The sequence below is a fragment of the Grampus griseus genome (assembly GCF_964374135.1).
Source record: "Grampus griseus genome assembly, chromosome: 2".
NCBI lineage: Eukaryota > Metazoa > Chordata > Mammalia > Artiodactyla > Delphinidae > Grampus > Grampus griseus.
In genome coordinates, this window is record NC_139018.1 from 26,258,003 (window position 1) to 26,272,295 (window position 14,293).

General features: G+C 46.9%; 1 protein-coding gene across 1 annotated transcript in view; it reads right to left on the minus strand.

Moving 5' to 3' along the window:
- ESRRB (estrogen related receptor beta) overlaps positions 1–14,293 on the minus strand; it is a 51,994-nt gene that overhangs the window by 13,426 nt on the left and 24,275 nt on the right. The window contains exons 3-4 of the mRNA XM_082649585.1: positions 2,269–2,379; positions 1,247–1,408 (exon numbers count right to left, since the gene is read on the minus strand). Coding sequence (XP_082505711.1) covers positions 1,247–1,408; positions 2,269–2,379 — 273 coding nt within the window. The remainder of the gene's footprint in view (positions 1–1,246; positions 1,409–2,268; positions 2,380–14,293) is intronic.

The window sequence follows — 14,293 nt, forward strand, 5'->3', positions numbered from 1 at the left end:
TCCCTGTGGAAGGAATTCTAGGCTTCCTGCCAACTAAGTGACACCAGCACCCCCTCTGAGCCGTTGTCCGCAGGAAGGCTCCTTCCTGTAAGCTGTGCCCATAACATCTTATATGAGGACTTTCTGACTTGCCCCAATCAAACTGTGGGCCTTGGCATCTTAAGTTTCGGACACCTTTGCTACATAACCATGCATGCTGTATTCATCTTTCAGAGCCGGTGGCAAACACAAAAAGGACGTAGAGACAGGAAGATAAACTGTCCCACATTACAAAGCTAGGAAGAATCTGAGTCCATGGTAGGTCACTGCCAGAGAAGAACAGGACGTCTCCCCGATAGTATGAGCCAAGCTGTTAGGACCACAAAGGAATAAACTGCACAGACTTTAGAAAGCCCCCCAAGAAGGGTGTGGTGCAGAGTATGTGGGTATCGGAGTCTACAAAAACTAATTAAAAATCAGCTCCCTCCCTCTATCCAGAATGAAAAAGACTGAAAGAGCAGTTTGGGGCCACATGCAACAAAGAGAAGTCCGGATCACCCAAAACACATTCGTAACATGTACTTTTCATGCCAGAAATGATCTTAAAAATCACAGAATCCAAACTGAGAGACAGGCCTCCCGTAAGATCAGGCAAATGGCAAGAGTGAGCATGCAGCTGACGTCAGGATGTGCCAAGCATCATACACACGCTCGCATTTCAGCCCCACGTCAAAGCCCACGAAGGAGGTACTGCTGGTGTTTCCTGTTTGCAGAGAGGTCGGGCGACCTGCCTTGGGTTACACAGCTAGCAAGTTGCAGACCCAGAACCTGAATCCCAGTCTGATTCCAAAGCGCATGTTCTTAACCACTCCACTTCACCTGCCTCTAATAGGAAACAAGAGTCAATCCCTCTTCTGTGTTGTTTTCCGGTATATTGCCAATAAGATTTAGGATAAAACCCTGTTCTTTGGCCTTTAAGGATTCAAAGAACCTGCTCTGATTATTACCTATTGTAGAAGCAGTCATACCCCTGCTAGAATGATAATCCGTTCTGAAGAGCCCCCAGCAGTTCAGGAACATCACTGGACCTTCCAAACAACGGCTCACCTCCAATCCCACAAAGAGAGAAAGGAGGCCAGAGAAAAATAGTTTTGCCAAGATTCCACAGGGCTCCTGGGTCACGGGTTCCCATGCATCAGGACCAGAGCCACGGAGAGAGCGGCTGTGAGCCTCTGACTACACTCTCCCCCAGTCCTCTGGGACTCACCTGGGATGTGCTTGGCCCAGCCAATAATGACCACGAGCTCCCTGTCTGCCAGGTCACAGAGAGTGGTCAGAGCCTTGATGTCGCCCTCTGGCATGCCAGGGGGTGGCATGGCGTAGAGTTTGTCCGGCTCAGCCACCAGCAGGTAGGAGACGATTTTAGTCACTGCAACAACAAAAGGGAGAATGTAAATGCCTGGGCAAAGAGGAAAGGGGCCAAGGTGGAATCTGAGATGGCTCAGGAAGAAAAGCCGGGTTCTGAGGAGCCCCAGGAAGCTCAAACATGGCTAAAAACCCCCCTCCATTCCTCCCTCCCTCCCTCCCTTCCTTCCTTTCCTCCCTCCCTCCCTTTCTTTCTTTCCTTCCTTCTTTCTTTCTTTCTTTCTCTCTTTCTTTCTTTCTTTCTCTCTCTTCCTTTCTCTCTCTTTCTTCTTTCTTTCTCTCCTTCTATTTTATTGGTGATAGTTGATTTATGATGTTTTAATTTCTGCTATATAGCAAAGTGACTCAGTTATACATATATACATTCTTTTTTATATTCTTTTCCATTATGGTTTATCCCAGAACATTGACTATAGTTCCCTGTGCTATACAGTAGGACCTTGGTGTCCATCCATTCTATATGTAATAGTTTGCATCTGCTAACCCAAAACTCCCAGTCCATCCCTTTCTGACTCCACAGAGTTGCTGGCAGTGATGGTTTGGGCTCTTGGGAGATATCCCAACAAGGGAAGTTGCCTGGTGAATTCTCCTGAGATGAACGTGATTCGAGTGGGAGGTGAGGGATGCTGGGCCTGTGCCCTCTTAGGATCATGCTGCATTTGGAGCTACATTCTGTAAATGCCACAGGAAAGGTCTTCTGAATGAAGCCTGAAGTACCCGATACCAATGCCAGACACTGATGCCCCTCCCCGTGACCCTCAGTGCCCCATAACCCAGCAGTGTGAAGATGGCATTTCCCCAAAGGGACGCCAGATGTTCCAGGGACAGATGCTGGCAAGAGGGGCAGGGATGCCCTGCACTCACATGGCTTTTTAGCAGGAGGAGAAATCTGTAAGCTCAGGTACGGGCTGCTCTCTGAGTCCAGCCGTCGCTTGTATTTCTGGCGGCCTCCACGCACTCGATCAAGGCGCACACCTTTTGGGGAGGAAAGGGAGAAGGTCTCAGAGTTGTTCAACATCACCAGGGGTGTTAGCGCTGACTTTGGAATTTCAGCAACGGCTAAATCTTCAGGGCTGCGCGTCCATGGCTTTTTTTTACAGCTGCCACATGGCCAGCCTCAGGCCAGGTGATTGGACAATCCTAAGATAACTGTCTTCACGGTCATAATGGCCCATCCGGGTTGCCCTAGGCCTGGTCCTGCCTCTCTGGAGTCAACATCCTCCTGAAATCCATCCCAAGCAACCTTCAGCTCTTGAGTCTTTCTGTCTCCAAAAGACAAAGCACAACAAACACGCTCCTCCAACGGCTGGGGAAAGAAGACACATCATTTTAGATCTGCCGTGAATCCAGGCAGGACTGAGTTAGCTTTACGAAGAGAGGAAAGGAATCCCTGCCATGCGCGGCCCCTCCAAAGAGCTATAACAAAGACTTGCAAACTGCTCACATAAAAAGCATCTAGATGGGCACTCGTTACAGATGTCAGTTTCTGGATCCCTCCCTCAGAGATTCTAGGATTCAGTTCTGTCTGTCTATACGAACGCCCCACGGGATGAGCATGCTGTTTGTCCTGGCCACACCAGGAACACCGGTGCCCAGAAGGCTCTCAACAGCAGGTACGAAAGCAGCTGTGGCCATTCCACCCTGACGTCCCTTTCCAGGAGTGAGGCCCTATCCTAGGGAGACAGACCCCTTATCGTCACTGGGTCCATACCACCTTCAAGAGTGCTGCCCACCCACAGCTCCTGCTGTCTGGACAGAGCTGTTGGTACCATTTGACAGCCCCACCATTAGGCAGGGTGGACAGGACCTCCAGGGGGGGTCCTCACCCAAGGCTACACAAGCCTGTGTGTAGCCACCAACCTATGTGACCTGACATGAAAAGATGGATGGGACACATTGACTGAGCTCCAAGTGAGAACGAACACAGAAAGCAGAGCGGCTCTCCTTTCCTTACCATGAAATGGACCTTGACTAAAACACATAAGAAGTCAGAGACAGAGCCAGCATCCCCAGAGCGAGCAAGCTCGGTGGCTTCAACTCCTCCTCCTTTCCCCAAAGGTCAAGAGCGTCATGGGCACAGAGCCCCAGTCAGGTGATCTTCGGGGCCCTGTCTTTCCCCGGCACTTCCTCCTGCCGGTCCTACCTTCTTCCATCTTCCTAGCTCACGGGGGTGCTCGGAGGGCCAGGAGGATGCTGTAAGCACACCCAGCCAGACTGCCTGAGGGGACTGTCTTTTGGGGGCCAATCAGTGCTCGCCCTTTCACCAGCAGCATCCTTTTTACCCCACAACCTGGTACTTTTGTGTTTGATGCTGAACATGGCTGTAGTGAACTCTTTTCCCCAGGAAAGGGTCTACCCAGCATCCCACCCCTGCTTCCTATTTCAAGGCAATTCCCCTGTTGTGAGTCATCTTACTGGGGAGGGTAGCAGTAGTGCTGTCAGCCGCAGGGGTGTGGGCAGCCCTGGGCCAGACTCTCCTGATTACTGCATCTCCCGTGCCTGGGCTCTCAGCGGCTTCCCTTGGTCCTTGTCTGGCTAAGTGTGGTCCTTGAGCCTCCTGACGGGTGTGCCATGAACTCCCCTTCTGCTTCGAGAGTCAGAATGGGTTGCAACTGACCACCTCTACAGTGGGTTCTCTGGGACAAGACACTGCGATAAGGACATGAATGTAGGCAAGTTTATTTTGGAGGTGTTCTCAGGAAGAAAGTCAATAACGACCACCGCTTCCTAGCGGATGTGGCTGTATCATCCACGTCCATCAGTACCTCGGACCTTGAAGGGGCAGCGGAATCCCATCCAGCACAAGACCACACTCATGTGCTGATGGGACTCTGGCTCACCCCTCCCGGCCCCTTCTGTGAGGGCAGAAGGAGCAGGCACATAAGGGCAGGAAGGAGGACAGTTCCTCCCTTTGGGGAAAAGGTTTTTGGGGAGAAGTGCCCTGTTTGCAAGAGTCTTCTTGACCCCATCCTGTGACACAGCCACAAAGCAGCTCAGCCCTGCCTACTACACCCGAGGCGAGTCAAACCCTCCACCAAGCTTCTCCCCCTGGAAAGCTGGCAAGACCAAGAGTGAAAATGCCAAGCGTCAGGCATAAAGGGCCGTGAGGACCCCAGTTTCCTGAGCACCTACTATATGCCAGGGTCTGACTTGGAGTCCAAGATGAACCCCTTCCCCGCTTCACTGACTCTGTCTGCTAGATGCCAGTCTCATGAGCTTCCCCCTCCCACCCAGGCTGCCCGATCCCAGACAGATGTCAGCAGGAGAGTGAACTGCTCCAAAAAAGTAAAAAGAGGCGCCCATCCCTCAGCAAGGCGAGAAGATGGGCAGATGCCACCTCTGTCGCGGCATCCATGTGAAATACTCTCTGTCCTGATACAGGGCCTGGCTCTTTGTGGGTGTTCAAGAAAGTCTTGACACATACAGGAAGGGATATGCCTCCACCCAGGCTGGGTGCTTCTTCCTGGGCTCCAATAACACATCGGGCTTCCCCTCACGACTAGGCGCCCCTTACAGCCAGAGGCTGCTCACCGTGCTACTCCAGGGACTGTCGTGGCACCCGACGTGCCACGTGTTTGCTTAGAAAATGTGAGCTGTTACTATGATCGTCGCTGTCATCGTTATTATTGCTCTTCCCCTGTGCTGCGTACAACCCTCTGGTAAGTCACATTGATAATGACAATGAGAACAGCCTAACTTACGGAGGACTTTCTGTATGCGTCGCCCTATTTAAGCCACAGCATATAAAGCAGGTGCTATTATCCCCATTTTACAAACGAGAAAAACTGAGACTCACAGAGATTTAGCAAGTTGCCCAATAAATGAGCCAATATCCAAGCTCTTTGCCATTCCAGGGTATGACCTCCCAGGGCACAACAGGTATAAACTCTCTAAATTTTCTCCACCAGATCTTTATAGCACAATGGTCAATAGCGCCAATCAATAAGTGTATCAATTAACAGGTTATTCTGTTTAAAAAAAAGAGTAGCCTGTTGCGTTTGATTATGCACAAATTGATACCTGTTATGAGGTGTGTTTGTCCTCCTTGCTACCTGTCTGCTTTCCAAGTCCTACTCTGAACACAAACCCAAGGCACTCAAGCCCACGGGATCCAGTGATCAAGGTCCCTTATGAGTTGTGTGGCCTTAGCCAAGCTGGCGCTCGTGGCCTTGGTCTGGGATACAGCGGAGGGGGCAGTGGTAGTAACAACTCTGCTCACCGCATGTGGCTGTTGTGACAAATGACATCATAGTGGGAAAATTATTGGTAAATTGGGAATTGGCTTCAGTAGCCAGGTGAGGCCATCACTCCCATGGCTCTGTGCTCTGACACCCACCTGGTACTCCACATGCCACCTCCAATTCAGTGGGCTCTTGGAGGACAGGGCCCAGGTCTGCCCCATTTTCTGAGTTCTCCCTTCCCCCCCTACACTGCCCCACAGTCAGGGTTTATCAAAGACCATTTAGGGTAGAGGGGTCCTGGGGCATAGACCCAGGCTGGGGTTGGGCAAATGGGCCCCCACCTAAGTGACCTGCCCATACCATCAAAGGTACCCTTGAAGGCCCCGTTCAACTATTATCTCTACCGGGAAACCTTTCCAGACTCCCCTGGCAGAGCTGGCCACGCCATTCTTGGGCTCCCTTTGTTCTTTCTCTATACAGCAACCAAGGTCAAAACAACTCTTCACCATCATGCACTATGTGCCCATCTCCCTGGCGGACTGTGGGCAACTTCTGGACAAGGACTTTCATTTATCGTTGCAGCCCAAGCTCAGCACACAGCCTGCGGTCAGTAACCAAGTGTCTGAGTAAAATGACGCGCCCAGTTAAAATGAAGCTCTTCAGAGTTAAGAAACGAAAGAATCTCAGGGTCTGATCCTTGCCCCAGCTTCCATTTGTCTCTCCAGCCTCCAGAAATTCATTCTCTCAAGGCAGCCTATTCCTCATGAAACTTTCTCCTTGTATTGAGCTAAATTCTTTCTCCAGATCACTCCTTACCCTGCATCCCATCCAACAAGGCCACCTCCCTTCCATAAGACAACCCTTTATGGACTTGAACATCCTTGGGCATCCACCTTCTATGCTCAAGTACCCTTTATGTTCTACATTTGTACAGTGTTCTAGGCCAGCCACCTCCTCGCCTTCCACACATTTGTCTGTACTGATGCGACCTGATGCGAGAAAGGTCAGCCCCTCAAGGGCAGAGGCAGTGGACAGAGGTCTGAATTCCTTTGCACTCTGCCTAAACAGACATTGGTCTATGTTTATACTTATTATCTGCCAATGTGTGTTTTTGGGGGGACTTCCCTGGTGGCACAGTGGTTAAGAATCCACCTGCCAATGCAGGGGACACGGGTTCGAGCCCTGGTCCGGGAAGATCCCACATGCCACGGAACAACCAATCTCGTGCGCCACAACACGAGCCCACAAGCCACAACTACTGAGCCTGCGTGCCACAGCTACTGAAGCCCGTGTGCCTAGAGCCCGTGCTCCACAACAAGAGAAGCCACCGCAATGAGAAGCCCGCACACCGCAGCAAAGAGTAGCCCCCGCTTGTTGCAACTAGAGAAAGCCAGTGCGCAGCAATGAAGACCTAAAGCAGCCAAAAATAAATAAATAAATTTATAAAAAAAAAAAAAAGAAAGAAACAGCCCCTCCCCAAGAGGTAATACAGCAAGATGTTGTATCATGAATCCTTTAGAAGTGCATCACCAAATACTAACAGTTGGATCTGGCAGACATTATTAGTTTCCCACCCAATTTCATTCCATTCCCCCTCTTCCATGCTAACAGAGACTGGATTTTCTTCATAGGCACATAGGGCTTTCTTCATAGAGAGCCCTAGCCAGTCCCAGCATTCCTGTTCCCCACTTTCCCAGTTTCCCTGGTAACCAAGGCTGGTCATATGACCTGGTTCTGGCCAATGGGATGTAAGGTGAAGTCCATGGTGGGGGCTTCTGGGAATGGTTTTGTTTTTCTGATAAAAGAGACAGACATAAAAAAAAAAAAGAGAGACAGACATAGTTGGTGCAGCTCTTTTTGCCCTTCTACTGCCCTGACCTGGAAGATGAAGCCTAGAGCTGTGGCAACCACCTTGTAACAATGAGGCAGCCATGTGAGGATACCAGAGAAGAAAGGCGGAGCCTGAGCCCTTGATGCTGTGGCTGAGAAGCCTGTGCAACTGGCCATTTCTGGTCTTCTTAGGTGGGGCAATCAATCTCATTTATCGATGCTTAAGCCACTAGCAGTCAAGTTCTCTGTAACTTGCAGCAGAAAGCAATTTTAACTGATAAAATGGGCAATTACTTTTTAAATTAGGATGCTTAAGTCTTACAAACAGCAAATGGAAAAAAATAAAGGCGGGGACTTGAACCTGAAATAAGAGTTGCCTTATTGTTTGTGTTCTTATGTTAGTGAAATATCTAAAAAAGTAGGCTCAGGGAGCATATTAAAATACTAATTAACTTAAAATTGCTGTCCAGGATTATTAGATTATATCATCTTATTGATACTTTCTGAATTTAAAAAAGCATCAATAATATTCTCATGTAAAGTATACCAGAGCTCCAAATACTATAATAAATACTTATCCTTTGTTTTAACTACAGTTCAACACTGTGTCATCTTTTAACATGTGCAGGCCAAAATTTAAGTATTCATAAGTGTGTCATGAATACGTAGTGAGTGCTCAATAAATGTTAGCCAATGTAATTATTATTAAAAATATCAATACTTCACCCTTGAAACTGTTCCGTATCTTGACTGTATCAAAGCAAATATTCTGGCTGTGATATTGTACTATAGCTTAGCAAGATGTTACCATTGGGAGTAACTGGGTAAAGGGTACATGAGATCTCTCTGTATTATTTCTTACAACTGCATATGAATCTACAATTATATCAAAATTTAAAAGGTTAATTAAAAATTTGTTTAACTACTTGTGGAAATGTAACCCAGCGATTCCACTCCTAGGTCTATACTCGAAAGAACTGAAATCAGGACCTCGAACAGATACTCATCTGCAAATGCTCATGGCAGTATTATTCACAATAGCCAAAAGGTAGAAGCAACACAAGTATCCTTTCTTTTTTTTTCAAAGGTCCTTTTAAAATTTTTTTTAATTTTAAGTTTTTTTTTGGCTGAGCTGTGTGGCTTGTGGGATCTTAGTTTCCCGACCAGGGATCGAACCCAGGCCCTGGCAGTGAAAGTGCCAAGTCCTAACCACTGGACCGCCAGGGAATTCCCCAACCTAAGTATCCATCGACACACAATGTGGAATTATACACACAATGGAATATTACTCAGTCATGAAAAAAGAATGAAGTTCTGATACATGCTATGGCATGGATGAACCTTGAAAACATTATGCTAAGTGAAATAAGCCAGACACAAAAGGAGAGATGTTGTAGGATTTCATTTATAAGAAATAACTCGAATAGACAGAAAGTAGATTGGAGGATCCCGGGGTGGGGGCTGGGGGAGAAATGGGAGTTATAGTATTGTTTCTGTTTGGGATGATGAAAGTGTTGGAAACAGGTAGTGGTGATGGTTGCAAAACACTGAACGTGCTTAATGCCACTGAATTTTATGTACACTTAAAAATGATTTTTAGGGAATTCCCTGGTGGTCCAGTGATTAGGACTCAGCACTTTCACTCTCATGGCCCAGGTTCAATCCCTGGTTGGGGAACTAGGATCCCACAGTCACACAGCTCAGCCGGGAAAAATAAAAAGTTTTTAAAAGGTGAATTTTGTTGAATATGTTTTGCCACAATTAAAAAAACAATGTAATATACCTAAAACCACTGAATTGTACAGTTTAAATGGGTGAATTATATCTCAATAAAGCTATTAAAAGATTTTTAAAAATACTTCATTTTTCTCTGATTAGTGGAATTAAATAACATAAAATGTATGAAACATAGTAATGTGCTTAGTACACAGTAGGCCCTCAATAGTCATCTCTTTCCTCTCATCTGCCTATGAAAGTGGTAGTGTCTGCCTTAAACTGCTAGCTTTCTTCATGGGAAGAGAGAGAAACACACCCCTTTAGTTATAACTACCGTAGGTCAGATGTGTTAAACAAAACTCTCAAGAAACTAAGGTTCAGAGAGGTTGGATATTGTGCCCAGGGGCACACAGCACCAACACAGGTACTCTCTTGAATATGCTCGGCTGCAGCCGTATAGTCCCCAACCCCCAGCGGTCTCATCACTAGGCTGGTGGCCCTCTATCTACAGCGTCCAATCCTACTTCCCAGCTCAGGGCACAGGAAAGAGCAAAGAAGCTGCTGGGCTGCTCTGAGGAAGAAACTGCCTGCGGGGAGGGGAGTGGGGCTCCCCCAAGCCCCTGCCCCATCGACTGACCTATCCACACTGCAGGCACGTCAGAGCAGTCAGAGCCTGCGGCTGCCGTGTCCTGGATCACATGTCCACTTGCTGACTTGATAAGATGAGGCTTCTGACTTTTTTCTTAATGGAAGTAAAATAATTCCTGCTTCCCTCCAACTCCCCCCTTTCCCCTCGGTCGCCGCCACCCCCCCCCCCCCACTAAGCTGGATGAGATCCCAGCCTTTCCGAAGTAAAAATAGCAGAGTGTGCAGGGGCGGCAGCAGCGTGGGGGCAGTTTTAAGTTTCTTTCTTTTATCCCAGGCACTAAAAATAACCGGTTAAAGCTCAGAAAAGCCTGGCCCTGCACCTGGCCCCCAGCCTGTCCCAGGTGCTGCCCCATCACATTTCTCTTCCCACGGGAAAGGCTCAGACAAGGCAGAGAGGGAGAGGTTCTGAGCCTGTGTCCTTCTCCTGCCTCCTCTGCAGAGCTGCCGTCCCGACACTGCAAAGCTGTCATGGTCAAGACTCTTCTCTTCCCCTTACCTAGAAACCCGCCCCCCCCACACACACAATTTAATGTCCTTGGTTTATTAAGGATGTGTGCAATGCTTTACAGTTTACAAAGCTATTTCCATATGTCATTTGATCTGTGTACCAGAATTGAGGGAGGGAGAACACATGATGATTATTATTATTCCCATGTGAAAACTGAGGCTCAGAAAGGGCAGGTGACTTTCTCAGGGCCACTTCCTCAGCCAGGAAAGGTCTGAGGGAGGATCTGAACCTTAATCTCTAAGTCTTATCTCCTTTGCCCTGAACTTGAGACCACCTACCCTGTATGATCGTCAGAATGCCCCGAAAGCCTTTGAACTACACAGACCTTAAGGACTTACCACTTCGAGGTTCTAAGTCAATAGGGGAGATGTACAGGAATGGATAATTTTGCAATGCTCCTCCAATGGTTCTTACTATCTACCAGGTCTGGGGAGCATGCACTAAACCTATTTTATGCAGTACTTTTGTCTAACCAGTGTTCCTTCCAGGAGACTTAGGTGTTGACTCTCTACCTATAAGTTCTACCAAACTATAGCTGACCCATCTCCAGAAAGAGGAACAAATCACACAAAAGGTGAGAGGAGTACTCTGGGCTCCTGAGGGCCCAGGGGCTGTGGGTCACATGGACACACTGATGGACACCCCAGCCCAGCAGAATGCCCTCCTAAACACTCATCTACACCCCCCGCACGATCTGAGCTCCCTTCAGCCACCCTGTCGGGCAGGAGGTCCTGGGTGACAGGTGAGCTCACCTTGCTGCCTCCGACAGGACAGCTATCTCGGGCTGCCCCTTACCCTGGTGCTATATGATAATGGTGAAGAGTGCCTCACTCCTGACTCACTATAAGCCGAGAGAGCCTTGCGGGCGGGTAAACACACATGCCACCTGATATTCCAGGGCTTGTGCCAGCTGCTCCAGGATGGTACTGGGTGATGAGACCCTGGCCTTCGGCTTATTAAGGAAGTGTCCACTCTCCTGCTGCTCTCTCCTCTGGACCCTTCTCACCCAGGGCACCGTGTCCCCAAGGACATTTCAGTAGGGCTGTGCTATCCTTGCATTCCCAGCTGCCAGAAAGTCTCTAAAACTGAACACCTAACCAGGAAAGACTACTTCAGCTCAGCCTCCCTTTCCACTCCCTTCCTCTTTTTCCCACTTTGAGGAAGGGCTACAGACTTTGCTACTGGCCAAGGCATCTCAATGAGTTGGATTGGGCTTCTTAGAAGGAATTCTTGTATAACCAAGGAGACTAGATTCCACCCAGCTCTGTTATTTACTAGCTGCATGGCCTTGGGCAAATCACTTAAACTCAGTTGCACTAGATCAGTCATGACAAAAAGCTGTCAGCTGTGCCACCACCCTCCATTTCCTAGTCTGTGGCAGACATTGCTAATCAGTCACAGCACTCCTGCCTACTGATCCCAGGCACTGCCTAAAAAGCCTTCCAATCATGCATTCTAGGCGGCTGCTCCCCACCCTACAGTTGACAGTCCAGCTGAAAGCAATTTGCCATCCTGGAGCCAGCTCATTGTACTCAAAAGTCAAGTCCAGCAGGATCCCAGACCAACATGGGTAAGGCAGATTAGGAAAGCATCTTTACAGTAGCAGGTTAAGTAGATAAATAATATATATTTTAATGACACAGAAGTGCAAACCATAAAGGAAAAGACTGATACATTCAATTTATTAGAATTACTAACTTCTGTTCATCAAAGGATGCCATAAAGAGAAGAGAGCTACAAATGAGATTTTTACACCACCAGCTACTGAAAACATGACTCATAAAAATGACCAGAACATACAAAGATTTCTAAATGAAGTAGAAAATCTGAGGAAAGGCTCAGACAAGTACCTCACAGAATACAGCTCTGTTTACTCCTCTACGTACTGTCTGTGGCCACTTTCACATTACAACAGCAGATTTAAATAGTTAAAAGCATTTTAACTTCAAAAGTATAGTTAAAAGTATTTTAACTTTAAAGTATTTTAACTTTACTTTAAAATACTTTAAAAGTATTTTAATACTTTTAAATACTTTAAAATACTTTACTTTAAAATACTTTAAAAGTATTTTAACTTTAACTAGTTAAAAGTATTTTCACTTTTGGCCCACAAAGCCTAAAATATGTATCCGGCTGACTCCTGTAATACAGAATGAAAATAAATGAATGATAGCACCATGCAACAGGAAGCATTCATCTCGGAAATACTGATTAAAATAATTAAGATGCAGAAGACTATGTATAGTATAATTTCATTTAAAATGGAAAAACATGATATGATTTGAGATACAAATATATGATAAAACCATAAAGAACGGCAAGGGAAAATAATGTGGAATCAGGATGGTAGCTGCCCCTGAAAGTAATGAATGCGGCTCAGACACAGAGGGAAGCTCAAAAGTAAGGGTAAAATTTCTTTTTATTAGACTGGGTGGAACGTTATCAATGTTCTTCCTACTTCACGTATGTTTTTGGCAAATGACAATGCCTGTCCTTTAAAATATGTTATTCTTTTCCCATCCCAACATAGTTTTAGCTGGACACATGGCATCCCAGCTAAAGACTACAATTCCCAGACATCCTTGCAAAGACGTGTGGCCGAGTGACTAGATTCCACCAATGGGCTGTGAATGGAAGGAACTTGTACTACTCTGGGTCCTGCCCTTCGAGGGATCGGATACAGGCTTTTCTTCCTTTTGGCTGTCTCGGAGATGGGTCCACAAGTGGAAACCACTTGCTAAGGATGGCAAAGCCGCCAACCAGTCCTGGATCACCTTAGACATATTGGACTGTTATATGAGAGATGAGAGAGAATTAAAGTTCTATCTTGCTTAGGTTTGAGTTTTTTGCTTTGAGGGAGCGAGTCTCTTTGTACAGAAGTTTAGCCTTACCCTAACTAATATAACATACTATAAATATTTTTCTGGATCTACTTGATGCTTACTTAAAAAAAAAATATTTATTTATTTTGGCTGCGCTGGGTGTTAGTTGTGGCACGCAGGATCTCTTAGTTGCGGCATGCGGGCTCTTAGTTGCGGCACGCATGTGGGATCTAGTTCTCTGACCAGGGATTGAACCTGGGTCCCCCGCATTGGGAGCACGAAATCCCACCGACTGGACCACCAGGGAAGTCCCTCAATGCTTACTTTTTAAGGAAGTGTTTTGTTTGTTTTCATTTTTATTTTTAAAGTGGATAGATATATAGTAAGTGTTGTCAACCCTTCAGGAAAGTTTTGTTGAGAAAGGGAGCAGGGTAAGGTAGCAGCAGCTGAACAGAGATAAAGTTTGGATCAAAATACACTTGTGGGTGTTTTAAATTAAATTCTGTTTGGGTGCTGATGAAAATGATCCAGCAGTGAGGAAGGGTTTGATGGGGTTGGAAGCAGACATGATACTATAGGAGTGAAGTCCCTAATAAAGAAAGAGGAATGCGATTCAGCGCAGAGATGGGGAGCCTGGCTTTTGATAGGAACAGAAATACCTCTAACAAGAGTGAAGACAGAAAACAAGTAGGTAGGTTTGTGGATTCAACAGCAGGAGGTTTAGAAATTCCCCACTTGACTGTTTCTATTTTCTCAAGCAAACATGAAGCAAGGTCATCGGCCAAGGAGCAGGGAAAGAGGCTGCAGGAGAGTCACAACTGCCTTCTGAAACACAGAAGGAACCAGTGATGTAACATGATGCAGAGTATCTCAAATCAGTGACTAACATTTTACTCTGTGGTACAACTCCAGGAGTTTCCCTGGTGAATCAGGAGCAAGATGAAACAGCAACTAACTACTAGCATTCCCTTTTTACAGAGGAGGAAAGGGAGGCTTCAAGAAGTTAGTAAATCACCCAAGGAGCGTATACGTGGTGCCGCTGGGGTTTTATCGGGTCTGTGTGACCACTGAACCTGTTACCCAACGTCTGATGAGCCAGAAGCCCTGAATGGACAGTAATAAGGGCTCAGCACAGACGAGACCATCTTCTGTGACTTCATTCAATTAACGCTTCCCCAACCAGA